Source organism: Taeniopygia guttata, chromosome 3, assembly GCF_048771995.1.
Source record: "Taeniopygia guttata chromosome 3, bTaeGut7.mat, whole genome shotgun sequence".
Lineage (NCBI taxonomy): Eukaryota > Metazoa > Chordata > Aves > Passeriformes > Estrildidae > Taeniopygia > Taeniopygia guttata.
In genome coordinates, this window is record NC_133027.1 from 53,671,905 (window position 1) to 53,688,140 (window position 16,236).

Below are 16,236 nucleotides of genomic sequence, written 5' to 3' on the forward strand. Positions count from 1 at the left end.
CTTGTTACAGATGCTTTCTCTTTTATTCACAAACTTTAGAACATTTTAAAGATGAAAGGATGCAGCTTAAGTTACAGGTTATGCTGACAAATACCTGTGCTAACTAATAAAAAGAGAATTTCAGCAATTCTGTATTTTACAAGCACAGATAAGGAAGTTGGAGGTTTTGGTGGGGTTGGATTTGGGGTTTGGGTGTTTTGTATGTGTAGTATGTTGTGTCCGTAAAGAGACCTGTGTTTTGAATTCACTCTGAGACAGGCTGAGACAAAGGGCTAAGAAATGCTAGTAAAGAGTTAGCAGTTTACCTGGTAGTTCTTGCTGCTACTCTCAGCTGCAGTGAATGACATGTATCCCCTTATCTTTTTGACCAACCTCTTCCCATAAATCAGAAGTCCATGCACCCTTTTTGTATTTCCAGAGTATTCACAGATATTTTTATGTCCAGCCAAGCAAAGCAAAGATGTCTTAAAAGTACATGGTTCTTGGGTTTTATTGGTTTTCACTGTATATAGCAGTGGCATTAAAAGAAAACAAACTACAATTACGTGTGAAGCTGAACAAGTGTGCTATCCATGAGCCTTGCTCTGAGTGAAATGGCAGTAACAACTTTCCTAAAATAACTGGGAAATTATGGTCACTAGTAATTTTTCTCTCAGAGAAAACAAGATCTTGTTCTTGCAACATGAAATATGTGTTTCTTCAGTGGTACTTGGATACAGATTTTTGATACATGACCGTGTTCAAACACAGACTCACAAATTAGGCTTGTCGGTGGCCAGGTAATTGCAGATGTTTTATTTGGTCCTGGTTTAAGTGCAGGTTTTGTGTTGGATGTTTTGCACAAAGGCTTGCTTTAGAGCAAAGGAAAGTCTAGTTACATTTTGAACAGTCCTTATTTGTAAACTAAAGATTTGATTTGCTTGTTTGTAACAAAGAAAGGGAGCAGGTTAGGTTATTGCAAAGGAACTGCCTAGCACTGCAGGTTGGCACATCTGGCAAGTTGAGCTACCTCAGGTAGAATAGGCAACTGTGTCCTATTTGTGCAGGCACAGCTTGCTGTAAAAAAAAAAGGCATTTTTTTAAATCTTTGAAAGTCTTTTATCTCATTACCTTTTAAAACACTGTAGCCTGTCACCTGTGGGACAAGTACTTTGTGCCTTTTGAGCTGCATGAAAAATACATTTAAGTTGTAGGATCAGTGATTCTGCAGCTCTAGTCTAATGAAAAGTGCAAATGACTTAAAATAGAAACTATTACTTAGAACTTGAAGGCAAACTACCCTTTATTAGATTCAGAAGTAGTTGATGGGAGGAGGGTGGAGAGTCACTGGAACAGATTGCCCAGGGAAGTTGTGGATGCCCCATTCCAGGAAGTGTTCAAGGCCAAGCTGGATGGAGCCTTGAGCAACCTGGTCTAGTGGAAGAATTGTTGAAATTAGATGATCTTCAAGGTCCCTTCCAACCCAAACCATTCTGTGATTTTATGAAAAATCTTACTTTGGCTTTGAATTAGTGTAGCTGTCATGAGCCGGCAACAATTTCAGGCTTATGCATTTAGAACAAACATCAGATTTTAGCCCTCACTGCTGGGAGTGTCGAAGAAAAAATGTAGATTCAGTTGGAAAAATCTCTGGAATTCTATTAGCGACCCTGAACAAACTGCAACAGTGCTGACATGGTTTTAAGATTATTTGTGCACATATAAAAATCCAAGTAACTTGAACTATAGGGGCAAAATGTCTAAATTTTTCGAAGGTTTTTCTTGGTTTTGAATTGCTGGACATAACTTTCTGGTGAAGAACGAGAAAGATCCAGCGTCATAAGCATCCTTCTATCCGCCCTCTTTACTGCGTGATTGATGGGGTTTTTCCCCCCCTGCGGCAACTCGAATTTTAATGAACTCTGAATTCATTCACATGGCTTTAGTCCCCCCATTTTTTTAATTATTTTTTGTTTTGTTTTGTTTGTTTTGGGTTTTTTTTGGGAAAACTTCCCGGCGAGCTCCCGTTGCTGTGCGCGGCGGGCGGAGCGGGCGGTGCCAGCGGGGTTGCCAGGCCGGGCGCTCCTCCTTCGGCGGGCGGGGCCGGCAGCGGGACCGGGAACGGGGCCGGGAGCGGGGCCATGGCCGGGCCTGAGGCCGCGGGTGCTGCCGCCGCCGCCGCTGCTGAGGGGAGCGGAGCCGGGAATGGCGGCCGCGATGGCTACGACGGGAAGTGCGTGTTCTGCAGGATCGCCCGCCGGGAGGAGCCGGGCACGGCGCTGCTGCCCTGCGAGGTGCGTGAGGCGCCGCCTTCCCCGCCTCCTTCCCCGCTCCCTCACGGGCGGCCCGGGGGTCGCGGCGGCTCTGAGGCCCTCAGCTCCTGCGGGCACAGCGGGGAACATCGCTCCTGCGGAGAGCACCCTGCCTTCCCTAAGTGCTGGCCCAGCCGGAAGCCTCAGAGCTGGCGCCGAGGAATGCTGACTGCGGAAGGTCAGGAAAGACAGGAATCCTGACTGCTGACCGCGCCGTGCCTGGAGGTTGCCTCCAAAAAACCCTCAGCTTTTGCTGCTGGTCGCGTCAGCTGTGACATGGGGGGTATGGACATTGTTACCTCCTCTGTGCCAGTATCCTCGTCCTAATACATTTTAAAACGTTTGCATCCTTTTTTAGGATGAAGACCTTGTTTGCTTTAGAGATATAAAACCTGGTGCTCCCCACCACTACCTGGTGGTGCCCGTGAAGCATATGGGAAACTGCAAAACCCTGAAGACAGAGCACATACCTCTAGGTAAGGCTGCAAGTGTGTGCTTTACCTCAAGGAAAATCATTTTTCACAGCCTGAAATAGGGGGTTGTCAAGTAAATTGCAATTTTAGACACGATTTGTAAACATGGAAATAGCTGATGTGGGTGAGTGTAGATAGGGGCTTACCCTTTCTGGGAACTTCTATGCGCTGGTCGAGAATGGCACTTCTTTTGTGCAGTTCTAGAAAAACATCGCAGTTTGCGTGGAGTATAGATGCTTCTGCATTTTGTTGGAAGTACAGCTTTATTTTTAAAGCATTTATGTACTGCTTCATTGCATTGTCTTACATGTGCATATGCACTTCTAAAAGCTTACATAGAATTTTACAACATGAATACTTTCAGATAAATGCTGCATTATTTGTCAGGAAAAAAAGGGAGTGGCAGATGGAAAAGGGAAATGATGTTTCAATTAACTTTAAAAATTTTTGAAAAATAAAATTCTGAAATGTTGAAGACATTGTTTATTGTTGCTAGGCATATTTTGGTTTTTTTTCCCTTTAAGAGGACATTGCCCTGGAATTTGTTTCACAAGATATGGCTAGCTAAGTGTGTTGAGTAACAGAAGAAACTGCAGCCATGAAGAAATTCCACCTTAGGGAAATTTACAGGTGATACAAGAAAAGAGTTATAATTTCATTTTGCAAATCTTGCATCGCTGTATTTCTCTTGTAAACATAGGGTGGTTTTCTCCAGAGAAAAAAACTTCTGTATGTGTTTGGTTCAAAGCAATTCCTCTGACTTCTGCCTTGAATTTTTGTATTGGGATTACTGCATTGTTTAGTGATAATGAAACTATGTGCTAGTAATAAGAAATATTGACAATTTAATTTTAATTTTAATTTATGTACCATCTCAGAAATGTACTCCAGGCTTCACAGGTTCTGTAGATCAAAGTCCTGTAGCTGAGTAGAGATAGAACACTGGAGTTAGTGTAAAGTCATTATTCTGACCAATCAGTACTTGCTGGGTTTTTTAATAAGGATGTGGTGATAGCATGGCTTTGGCCAAAGTTCTCATAATAATATCACACTGGAAAGCATTGCAGGTGTGGAAGTTTGTATCAGTAGAAGTTTTCAAGTAAATAATTGTGCAACTCTCTTGATTGTCTTTTCTTTGACTAGGAGTAGTTACAATGTTTAGATTTTGAAAAATCCGTGTCTGTGATCTCAATGTAGATTAGGCTGTTGAAGTTAATATTCTAAAGAATACCTTCTTAAAATGAAATGTATTTGTGTTTTAACAGTGAAGAGAATGATGGAAGTGGGAAAAGCTGTTCTCCAGAAGAATAATTTTAGTGACTTGAATGATGTAAGGTATGTAATAGAAACCTTCCATCTTCTATTGAGTGTGCTTTTTACTTTTCTGAATGTTACTTTAGAGATGGTGGCAGAACCTGCACTGTGATTTATGGAAGAAATCAGGTCTGCCTTTCACTTATTGCATGAATTCTCAATTAAAATCTGCTGGCATTGAATATAAACTTTTTTTTTTCAGATAAGGTTCTGGCACAAATTGCGTTCCAGGTCTGAGATTCTTTCTCAAACACATCTTGGAGTAGGGAGGGCACTTCAAACAACTTACCAAAGAGGCTACTCTTTCATTATGTGCTGCAAATATGCTCTAAATCCTAGATGCTAGAAGAGAGGTAAACTTTGGCCTTTTGAAGCAGGACACCACACTGTGTTTCAGTCATACCAGAATTCACTGGATTTTGGTGCTGGATCCTTCAGTTTAAGGCCCTTGATAGCTGAAATAAACTGTAACATAATTTGAGCACAGTAGAGGAATAGGGAGTCAGCTCTTCATGATGAAAATTGATAGTTGGCTTTCCAGCTGAAAACTAGATAGGATACATTTAAGATACTTTTTCTTTTAACTCCTTCTTTTAAAAATGTGTCTTAAATACAGAGATGTGAAGCAGGCAATTAATGACCTTTTGAAGAGTTTTTTGTGGTATAATGAAAGGGCATGTTTTTGTTCTTGCTTCTGTGTACATCAAAAATGCAACGAGTTGTTAGTTCTGTGGATTGTGTTAAATAACCTGCGATGTTCCACTTTTTGTTGAATTAAAATCACCACTATCTTGTACTTCTTTTCATTTTCTGAAGGATGGGTTTTCACTGGCCACCGTTCTGCTCGATTGCCCACTTGCATCTCCACGTCCTGGCCCCAGCCAGCCAGCTGGGGTTCTTATCCAGGATCTACTACAGAATCAATTCCTACTGGTTTATCACGGTAAGTGTAAGGCAGGTGAGCTTTGCCATAGGTTTTCAGTTGTGAGCTGAAAATGCCATGTCTTTCTAACCTGTTAACTGTGTCTAAAAATTCTCTGACTAATTATTTTTGTTTTTGCTTTAATTCTCCGTTATGTATATTTTGCATTAACTGAGAAAAAATAAAGGCAAAAACCTTAATGTTTTTGCTTATAAACATTAAGGAATGGAGTGCTAATAACTAACAGCAAACATTACAATAGTTTTGGATCTTGCCCAAGGCTCAGGCTCTGTGATTTGTTTCTGTGACACTTTGTAAATATTTGGGTTTAATATAAAAGTCTATATTCAAATGTGATGACTGTTTTGCACATAACCTGGTTAATCCTGTGTAGATGAAAACATACCCGCCTAATGACTGCATTTATCACTTCATGTGGTTTTTCTCATCTTGTCATCTTTAGTCTAGACCTAGTGCCTGCTTTACAGAAACGTTGTTATTGATTTATGTCAGTAGAGATTAGCAATGAGACTGAACTGACACTGACTAAAGCACTTTGAAAATCTCTCTCTCTCTAGAGATCTAAACCTCACTCTCACTGATTTGATACAGCAAAGCACCTGTCCTTGCAAGGTAGCTGCAGCATCCTGGTACCATTGCACAACCCCAAATCAAAGTTGCTGAAGAAGGTCTGTCTCATCTAAAGAGTATAGACAGCTTCTTAAAGAGAAGAAACACGGCTTCTTTACAGTGGGACCTTTCTGAATTTCACTCCTAGCTCAAAAACAGCAGATGTGTCTGCTGTGTTATTGAGCATCTTACAAATATTTGTCCCTCAAATACATATGGGTGTGTAGTTTTACTGCTTATTATCTTGGATTAGTTCAGGCAGATCCATACTAAGTCTTATCCAGTATGGATGCACTTTGGTATTTTGCCCTGCTGTCAGGTTGGAAAATGTTCTTGGGTTGGTGGTGGTTCTAGTTTTTTTTTTTGGCTTTTTAAATTACAGTGTCCTGAATGTGGTACTTGTTTAAGAATGCAAAAAAAAAGGATTCAGAGAATATAATTTTCAGTTGCTGCATGCTTTATGTAGCTTTATTTGTAAATAAACTGCAGTAATCACTTAAGTCCTGTTGAGTTGCTCCTACCTAAAGTATCTGATTGCATTTTTACTGTCTGCATTTATAAAACTTGAGCTTTTCACCTTAATGCAGTTCCTTTGGAGATCTTAATAAAGGCTCAAGCACTAGATCAAATTAAAAGATGAATTCAGTACGACTGGCAAAAAAAGTAAAGGCTGACAGTAAACGGATCTGTTTCAGAAGTGCCCCTGTTAGCCTCTATGTGCCCGGTCTGGCTTGCTTGTTGGCAGACTTCCTCCTGCCCTGAGCCTTCCTGAGGGCTCTGTGAGCTGGTGCTGTGACGTGTACAAAGTACAGCTGTCCCAGTTCTGCCCATGATGCAAAAATAGCCATGTATGATGACAAAAGTATGTGCTGGTGCAGTGATGTGACCAAAGGACAGGGTAGTAGCTCATGACAGGAGCCACACACTTGAATGCCCTCTGTCCCTCAGCAGCGTTCATGGCTGGTGGTGCAGCTGGGTGGGTGATGAGAGGTCACAACACGCAGTTCTGGAGTGGCTCACAGAGAGTCCCATGTCTCACCACTGCGTTGTTCTGAGCATGGCTGTCTTCTGAGGACTATGAAGTCAGTGCTTTAACAGAGCTGCTGTTCATTTGTTCAAACCTCCTCTGACCTCCATAGGTTGTTTCCTCTTCTGATCACCTCATGAGTGTTTGGTGGAAACTGTGAGTCTGCTGGTGAAAGGAATTGTTGTATTCTGCTTCTCCTGTACACTTAATCTGTAAAAGGGAAAATCAATTTCTCTGTTAGTGTCACTATTTTTAACATGGAATTTTCAGTAAAATGAAGGCTCATGGTGTAGTTAATATATTGCTTTCTCTCTTTCATAGGCTGAACAACTGATTGAGAGACTGCAAAATGAAAATGCTGCCAGCTGAAATCTTGTGTTGTCAGCCAGTTTGGTCTTTGAGCTCTGCTTTAAGGTTGCTTGTTGCCGATAGTATCCCAGGATAAAAAAAAAAAGCTTTAGTTCCTTATGAGGAAATACACACAGAATTTGTAGCTGCTAACTTATTTCTTCCATTTGGATATGTCAGTCTGTATACTTCCCTGGCAATAGCAGAATGTATTTTAGTTAAAATTTTAATTTAATTTGTGTATACACACACATACACACAGGCAGAGAGCTCTTCTATTAAAAGGCAAAGTGTAGCAGCAGAGTGTATTGCAACCAAGGCAACAAGTTACAAGTAACGGCATATGAATGGTACCAAAGTGAGTATTTACTGCAGAATCAAGCTTTCATTTTCAAGATGCATTGTTCTGGATTGCAGGTAACATTTCAAACATTTGTTCCCACCTGCATTTGTATGATGTGTTACTTAGGCCTAGTGGTGAGTAGGTACATTGCTGAAAGTACAGTAATGACTTTCTGGTACAAAACCACTTACCTGACTTGCTTGCATCACAGTGACACATTAAACATGAATACAGTATGTGCCCAAAATATGATAATGCTGTATAACACAGAAGATAGTTTATGTGTAAATAGATCTAAAGATTTTCTTTCTCTCTTATGTGCACAATGTTTGAAATTAGCTACTGTATGTTTACAAAGAATGTGAAGAGTGCAAAAGAATGGTTTTAATATACTGCTCTTCTGCATGGCAGTAGATAGAAAAGTCTAGATTTTCTGGTCTTATTCTCAGTGCAAGTCCCTTGCAGATTACTAATGCCTTGGCTAAATTTGGATTATAAATGAAGTCATAAGAGAAGCCAGTCTGAACTGCAGTGTGTGTGGCAGACTTACATAAGAGCAATGTGATTTGACTTTGGGATAGCAGGGACTCAGCCCAAAATTGGAACATGCCAAGTTGCTTAAGGAACCCTGAACATTTGCCTTTACTGCATGACTCTGATCAGGAATGCTAGCACTTGTTTTTCAGTACCATAATAAGGCAGACTGTTGGGCAAGTTAAAACACCAGAACACATGGAGTGGATTTTCTTTGTTCACAGAGCTTGTCTTGGTGCCAAACTAACCAAGTGCCCTTGCCTAACGCATTCAGATGCAGCTGAGGTGAGAACATCTGTTGCACCTGCAAGCTTCCCTGAACATAACAGTCTGGTATGTTTTCCATGGATCCAGCACCTGTTGCCTTAGTGATACAATGTGTTGTAATATTCTTACAGTACTTCAGAGAGTCTGCACCCTTCTGAAGAACTGCATTTTCTACCTGTCAGAGTTTACACCTCTCTGTCTGTAAGATCTTCCTAATGTCTTGTTGTATATAATAGTGGGCACTTGCATGTTATTTGCAGCCCTTCAGGGTTTTAATTTATTACATTTGGTAGGAAAAGTGTGACTTAAAGCCACCGAACTTTGTGCAATAGATGAAGCAGTTTGAGCTGGCTCCTAAATTAGTGAAATACCTGTACATTAAGGACTTTCAAGAGTTAATACTGTGTTTGTGTTCTGATCTGTAATTAATTTATGTAAGTGTACTGAACTGTGACATGTAATATTTAAAATATCAACATGAACTGTTGTCAGAAAGGATTAATAAATGCTAATCTTGGGATGATTTTCCAGTGCAATGGAATAGTTGACTGTGAAGGTTGACTCTAGATAGCCCTTTGCTCACTCTTCATCCCTTAACCCAGTGGGGTGGGAGAAAAGAAAGAACAAAATGAAAAAACTCATGGGTTGAGGTAAAGATAGTTTAGTATGTGAAGGAAAGAGGAAGAATAAAGCAAAGGTAATCACTCATGACCTCCCAGAGGCCAGCCAGTAGCAATGGCCCCCCACCCCTTCTGAAGAAAGAAGCCCTTTCTTCAGCTTTTATTCCAGACATTATATATAATGGAATATCCCTGCTGGCCAGTCTGTGTCAGGTGTGCAGGTTGTGCTCTCTTCAAGCTTTTTGCCCACTGAGGGCGGGCAGAGCAGGAGAAAGAAAGCCCTGACATTGTCGATGCACTGCTCAGCAATCACCAGAACTGCTGCGTTACCAACACTTCCGGCCACACCCAAAATCTGGGATGCTCTGAAGGAAGTTACCTCCATCCCAGCCAGACTCTGTATGTTGCCAAATGTATATGAAAGCACAAAGGCCAACTTTTATGTCTTAATTTTGGAGAAGGGCCCCACTAATGACAAGACTGGAAAGGTAAAAATTTGGGTATAATGTTACTTCCAGAGTTTTGCTGATGAGAAAGATGGGGATATCCTGTGTTCCCTGACAGCAACAGACAGGGCTCAGAACAGCTGAAACAGCAAAGCACTAAACAGAGGCACAATAATTACCGAGAGGAATGCTCAGCCTCTCGTTAGTGTTTTTCAGCACAGAACTGTGGTCTGTTTTCCTTCTGCATTGACAAGCATTCTTGGACTCTGAAGATAATTGTTTTAATTAGGTGAAGAAATACTTTCTGAAAAACCTAACCTAATACTTCCAATATGTTACTGAATTACTGGCTAGCTCCTGGAAGAGACAGTGGGCAGATCCTATTAACTTTGTCACTGTCTTCTATAGAAGTTTTTAGTAATTCTAAAACTTCAGAAATCATCTCTAGAGCTTTCTAAGGAGCAAAGATCAATAAGGAGCATGAACTCAGCAGTTCTTATTCTCCAAGAGCTGGGAGAAGCAAAGCAAAGTGGTTTAGCCACTGTTGCTGGCTCTGTTCTTTGATCCAGTATTAGCAGCCTCGAGAAAAGCTGCTTTTTTGACCTCATGTTTAGGAATGACAAAGCTTTATTTGTACTGTTTTGCTCACTCGTTTTACATAAACTCCCAACCTAATACAAACCCAGAGAATAATGCTTTTATGGTGAAACGATGAAACAGATACACATAAAATGCTGTTAAATATAAAAAGAAATTGTGCTTAAACTGGTAATAATGCCTTAGACTACTCCAAAGTCTTTTTAAGTGTGAGTTGTAAATAAAAATAGGAGAATGGGAGCAAACCAGTGAAAATGGTCTTTGAAATCTGAAAAACTTGTAAACAATAAAATGCTGCATAAAAACTCTTGTAATTTCAAACTAATGTGCAATATTTATTGAAATGGTGACAGTGCCTTCAGTGTTTGGCAAAACAAACCACAGATAATCCGTGTATGATATACAGTCCAAAACAGATGCAGAGTTTACAGACTTCAGGTGGAAGGAGGGCAAACACCACTGAAGTAATCTGTCACAAAGTGAAGTTTAGGAGAGATTTAAACAGCTGAAAGATGCTTAGTAGGGCAAGAACACCTTTTAAAAAGGTTGGGGTTTACTTACTACTCCAAATAATCTGTAATACTAAAACCCGTCACATGCTACAATTTTTGCAAAAACAATAAATTCTGTTCCATTTACTCTAATGGGAGCCTGCTGAAAAAAACAAACTTGCATGTTGAAAAGTTTAAATTCCTATTTCATCTGTAGATGTTAATCTAATCACAGATAATGCATAATTTTGTAAAACTTGCAGCTAAACTGAGTCATGTGCGTTAGATATAATGCATTCATGACTATACAGGCTTTAGGAGTAATTTTTTATTCTAGTGTACCAGTGGGCAAGCTGACCAGTTCTATTATCTATCTTTTAGTCTTTTTTTTTTTAAATACTGGCTATTGCTGGAAGCACAAGCCTGGATTTGTCAACCTGTGTGCTGAGCCAGTTTGGCAGCTCGGTGTTTATAATCATTGCATGGGCACACAGAAAGATTTCAGTCCCATTTTCCAGAATGCTCATCTAAAGCTGGCAGGTTGGAAACATAGCTCTGTAACTTAAAAAAAAATCCCTCTATAAATAATAGTTTTGTTATATAGTCATCCTTGGTTCTATTAAGAATAAAATAATAGAGCTAGCTTTTATTTAGTTGCTTATAAAGTAGGTAAGACCATGTCATTAAGGGTTTGCTCTGCTTCTGTTTTGATCAGAGGTGTACTTAAAGTGCTTGTAGATGTGCTCAAGCATCTACCACTTACATGGCAGTGACAACTTGGATTGCTGATATTTAACTATTTGAGCCAGCCTTAATTAAAATGTAGTAAATTTATGTGAGCTGAACTTGCATCTTATGATGCTCAGGCTATGTACTACCTCACATGCGTGTCTTGCAATGAATTATTTGTACAAGGTCCAACATTAGATTATTATTGTATTATTTTTCCTGATAGTGCCATTCCATTAGTCAGTTGGTGATGCTTGAAATGCCTGATGCTGCTTCCTGCAAGTTATTGAGCTAACACTACAGCAGAACTGAGAGAATTTCAGAATTGTTAGAATTAAACAAAATTCATTCCATATCTGCACTATAAAAAGCTCAATTCGTATTGAAATCTGAATGCATGTAAAGACTTCCTCTAACAGGAGCTGAAATACCCTGAGAGGTGTGCTCATATCATTTGGCAAGAAATGTTTTTCCAAAAAGAACAAAGCATTTTAAATATGTTAAGATCACAAACTACATGTCCTCTTTTTCAGCTGCAAGATGTAGATCTGTTTAGAAAGAAGCAGTAGGTTTGAAACCTAAGGGAGCACACCAACAGTGCCTAGTGCAGCACATATTCCCCCTTTTCCTATGGGGTAAAATTATGTGGTGATTAAAATCCATTCTCTACCTGCATCTAACTGTCCTGTTCCCCAGATATACTTACTTCAGCACATTAATTTATTCCTTTTTTTTCCTCTTTTCATTGTCCTTTCACCAGAAAAAGAAAAAAGGAGGCAGGAAAATAATGAAATCCTCAGCCAAAGACTTAGTTTGATTCAAATCCCCATTGGATGAAAATATCAAAACAAAACCCCATTCTTTTAGGCTTTTTGCAACAGAAGTTCTTTTATATAAATAGCATAAAATTACACATCACTTTTATCAAGTTCCTAATTTATATTAAATTTTGATATCCTTTTTATGCAAGAACAGTATCTTAAAGACCCATCAAGTAGTATAGTTAAAACCACACAGAATTTGCACTGCTAAAAATTAGAACTTTAGATTCTAATTATACAGCTTTATTGGTGGGAACTATTGTAAATACAGCTTCAGGTTACTTTTCATAGCACTACTACAACTATGTTATATAACCAATCCTTTATTTTTCTTTCTGAAGAGCTCACAGCTGTGCTCTGAAAGCAGGTAAATGAGGTATGGGACTGTGCTGCTATATGCAGTTGGTACTATAGTATCTCTCCTCTTGTGAAAAACATTGCTACATTTTGGTGAAAGAAGAGCCTTTTTTTCCCTTATGAATGCACAGGTGCCCCAATACAGAGTATCTGCTGACTTTTGCATCTTTACATTGTGGCACCCTACCTTCTCTGAAGGGATATGGCTGAATTCACCAAAAAGAGCTTTGCAGAGCTTTGTGGACTTCTGAAGCATTAGAAGAACAGAAAAGGTAAAAATGGTGTGAGATATAAAGCAAAAAGAATAAGAGACACAGAAGGTTTGGAGAAGATATGATTGTAAGATTAGACTATTAAATACCAGAATCAGTGCAGCTGTCCAAAATCCAAGCAAGATGCAACTAATTTAGGAATCATGAAGTATTCTTGCTGTGATATTTTTGTAAGTTTGGGAATTTCTATCTACTTCATGAAAATAACTTCCATTTATTCAGTTTAACCATGTGAGATTGAACCTAAAATTTTGCTATATACCAGGCTCTTTGTTTGAAGAAGTATATAAATTCCCTCAAGAGTTTTCAATTCCACATTCTACAAATCCCATTCTCCCACACAGTAAGTATTTCACAACCTGCAGCAATCAGTGGTGTAGGATAGCAAGTTAGTAATTTGTACTTTCAGCAACGTAGAAGCAGCAGGCCAGCAGTTATTTGAAGAACTCGCATATACTTGCTAATAGATGATAATAAGGACAATCCAATGTCAGCATGATGGAGTAGCTCATAATCTGTGATTTCTGTTCAAATCTCTACCATTTTTATAAAAATATCCTTCTCACCCATTTCCTCTCCTGCTTGTGTCCCAGTAGGTAGCTGAGTTGAAATTCTGTAACCAAAACCTGTGAAGATGGTATCTAGATGTTTTTCCAAATGGAACCATACAGCAAAGTTCATTCCAGGACAAAGCCTTATTGTAGTAAAGTGATGACCACATCATCATCTTTTCCTTGCCAAAGCATTTCTCCTTCAAAATTAACCAGACCGTGTTTTCTGGCTCTTAACAAGATTCCCACTACTTTATTGGAAATAGTCACATATGTTTCAAACAGCTGCCCGAATGTCACTCGCACGTGTCCATCTTCTCCCACCTCTCCAGTTCTTCGGATGATCAAACACAGCTCTTCTACTTCCTTACCCACGTGTGAGTGAGCATCTTTCCCTCTCTGCTCTGTCCGAGACCCTTCAGGGGGTCTCCCGTAGGTAGGATCTCCTCTGTGAGTATGTGTGGGTTTAGACGCAAGCCTGTCATCACTGCTGAACGGATTTTTCCTCTGATACTCAATGTGATCCTCTGCCCAGGTCTGCCAACTTTTCCTCAGGTCACCCACTGCACTGGTAGCTTTAGCAGTTTGAGCCTTTTCTCCTTCCATTTCTGAAAATGTTTTATGGCACTCAAGCAGCAAACGAATCGGTGACCGCCTGTAACTGTCGTTCCTGTGTGCACTGTCAGCTGTGAAGGAAGAACAACAAATCAGCCTGGTATTTTTTGGAAGAGTTTTGCCCGAGTGAGAGGCCAGGCTGCAGAAAAATAGGTTAAGTATCTGAAAAATTTAAGTCCATTAATACTTCAACAGCAATGAAGAAAGTAGAAGTGATTCAGGTGAAATTCAGAAGTAATTTAGGAACACCGGGTAGTAAATTACGCTTACAAGATAACAGGGTGCTCCACTGATCCCGCAGTTACCGAACAAAGCCCGCAGCCTCCGTGCAACGCATAGTGCGGTACTCACTCCTCGTGCAGTGACGCCTTTCCAAGAACTTTATCCTGGTACCCGGTAGCCCCGCTGACTTCCCAAACAATCTGATGGAGTGCTGGCTGAGCTGCGGAGAGAGCAAACCATTCCCGAGCGGCAGCAGCGGCACACCAACCCGTGCACAGGGGTGGGAAGCCGCCCTCCGGCCTGAACGCTGATTAAAGGTGGACAAATTCACGCCGTGCCGACAAGGTTCCCTCAGACTGGGCAAGTTATTATACACAGAAAATATTATCTGGAGCCGAAACGCCAATACATGGTGGGAGCAGGGGGATTTTCCTCGTCAGGCACTGCACGGAGAAGTAAAAACCCAGTTCGCGAGCGCGTCTCTGTCTGCAGCAGCCTATTTAGTGAAGGAGAGAAAGGCAGAATAGATTGTTCTCCCTTAAAAGGCTGTGCTGCACGGCCATGGCTGCCGGCTACAGCCGCGGGCAGGCAGAGGGGCAATGCGGACTGCCCGCCGCCTGTGGCAGTGCATGCTCTTGGGGTATGGACTGTCTGTGAAGAACATGGTTATTCAGGTGACTTAGAGACAAATTTTTATATCCCTACAGAGATCCGAAGGTGCTATAGCCATGTCTTTGCTGGTTCGTATGGTTCACCTGTAGAAGTACGCAAGCCGGGGTTTCCAGGTAGCACATAAGTAGAGTTGATACTTCTACCGACATTTGAAGTTAAAACACAGGATTAGTGCTGGATTTTCTACGGGGAAGTGGACAGAAATGCAAATTCAGAACAGTTAACAGCTGAATTACAGATTGGGTATTTCTGTATTTTGGAACTATTGTTGTTTTAAAAGTAAGTCTTCATGGGCATTTGCCCACGTACATATGTTGGTGCTGTTGCACGTGAACCCATGAGCAGGGACAGGATTCCTTAAATTCCCCAGCAGAACCTCCATATCAGTCAAAAACCACTTGTGTTGCCTCTGGGTCTAGAAGAGCACACAAGATGAACATAGAGTGGCAGCACAATCGCCAGAGAAGGGAATTGGGAATGGTAAGCAACAGTGCACATGAAATAATGGCTTTTCATTCATGGTCTCTCACTTTTTAAATTGAGACTCATGATTGTTGTATATTACCATTGTTATATTTTTTTGTGAGAGGAAGGTGGTTAATTCTAGTTTCCTGGTTAAATTTCAAGTTGAGTAATTACACTTTGTATATATAAAATTCCCCCGAAGGCTAAAAAGTGTAAATTTTTTTCCTTTCCCTCCCTAGAAGAGTTAAGAGTTATGTAATGCTTTTAAGATGACTCCCCACATCCACACTAACAAACTGCTTGATTCTCCTCAGTGGCATTACAGGAATGTATGTTCTGTTTCCAAAGACAGGATCTGAAAAGCATTTTGTTTTTATGTGAGAACCAAATACTCCGTAAATCTTAGTAATGTACATCCACTTTCAAACTAAGTAGAGCAACGTGTATACACTGCCAGAGATTATGCATGGATCCTCAAGTCAAAAGCAAGAAAAAACTAGGGCTTTCATTAAAGTCTTCTGTAGGAAACAGTATCAGGTTTCACAGGTAACAGGTATTCACCTCGAGAGAACAGGCAACAATGCCCCGAAGGTAAAGCAGTGCAGATAAAGTAAGCAAAAGCCAGTTTCAAAGAGATTAATCTTAAAAATAATACCAACAACCCCTTCTAAGGAGTTTCTAAAATGGAAGCAATACAGCTAAGAAATTTAAAGTGAGACAGATTGGAAAAATAAAAGCATACTTCTTCCACTAAAACTCTCTCAGCAATCCCAAGATTTTGTAAGCAACTTCAGACTCAGCAGTTTGTCAGCAGTTCAACAATGTGTTTGTTGCTGTGTCTCAGTATTCAACTACTGAGGCGAACAAGCTGGACCCACATCTACCTCTTTTCTTTCTCTTCTAGGAAAGCTCACGTTTAGGTACCAGGTCGCTTTAGATTACTTTCTTGTCAATCATCAGGGCTAAAGCTTCACAGTAAACTCAGTTTTGATTACTGCAGGAAGGGATAACAGGAGAAGCTCCAGGATGAGATTATGGAGATGCATCGAGAAGGTGTCCCGTGCAGTGCTCACAAGTCATGAGCAAAATCTTAGCCATCTAGAAAAAAAACCCCAAAACTGAAAAAGACCCAAAAAACCAAACCCACAAACCTAACAACATCAGCACATAAAACATAGAACATGGGTTCAGTGCTGAGCTGGCCTGGTCCTAATGAACAGTTTACCAAA

General features: G+C 40.3%; 2 protein-coding genes across 2 annotated transcripts; one reads left to right on the forward strand and one right to left on the reverse strand.

Annotated features, from left to right (window-relative positions):
* Positions 1-2,056: 2,056 nt before the first annotated feature.
* HINT3 (histidine triad nucleotide binding protein 3) lies at positions 2,057-8,672 on the forward strand. Its single transcript, XM_002188668.7, has 5 exons — positions 2,057-2,273; positions 2,650-2,767; positions 4,030-4,099; positions 4,895-5,021; positions 6,979-8,672. Exons 1-5 carry the CDS (start codon positions 2,121-2,123, stop codon positions 7,024-7,026), a joined length of 516 nt encoding a protein of 171 aa, XP_002188704.4. The 5' UTR covers positions 2,057-2,120; the 3' UTR covers positions 7,027-8,672.
* Positions 8,673-10,120: 1,448 nt separating this feature from the next.
* Positions 10,121-14,306, reverse strand: LOC115494323 (actin-binding Rho-activating protein-like). The gene is made up of 2 exons (XM_072926854.1): positions 14,000-14,306; positions 10,121-13,719 (listed from the first exon to the last, which is right to left on the reverse strand). The coding sequence occupies exon 2, from the start codon at positions 13,637-13,639 to the stop codon at positions 13,178-13,180; it is 462 nt and encodes a 153-aa protein (XP_072782955.1). The 5' UTR covers positions 13,640-13,719; positions 14,000-14,306; the 3' UTR covers positions 10,121-13,177.
* Between the last annotated feature and the right edge of the window lie 1,930 nt (positions 14,307-16,236).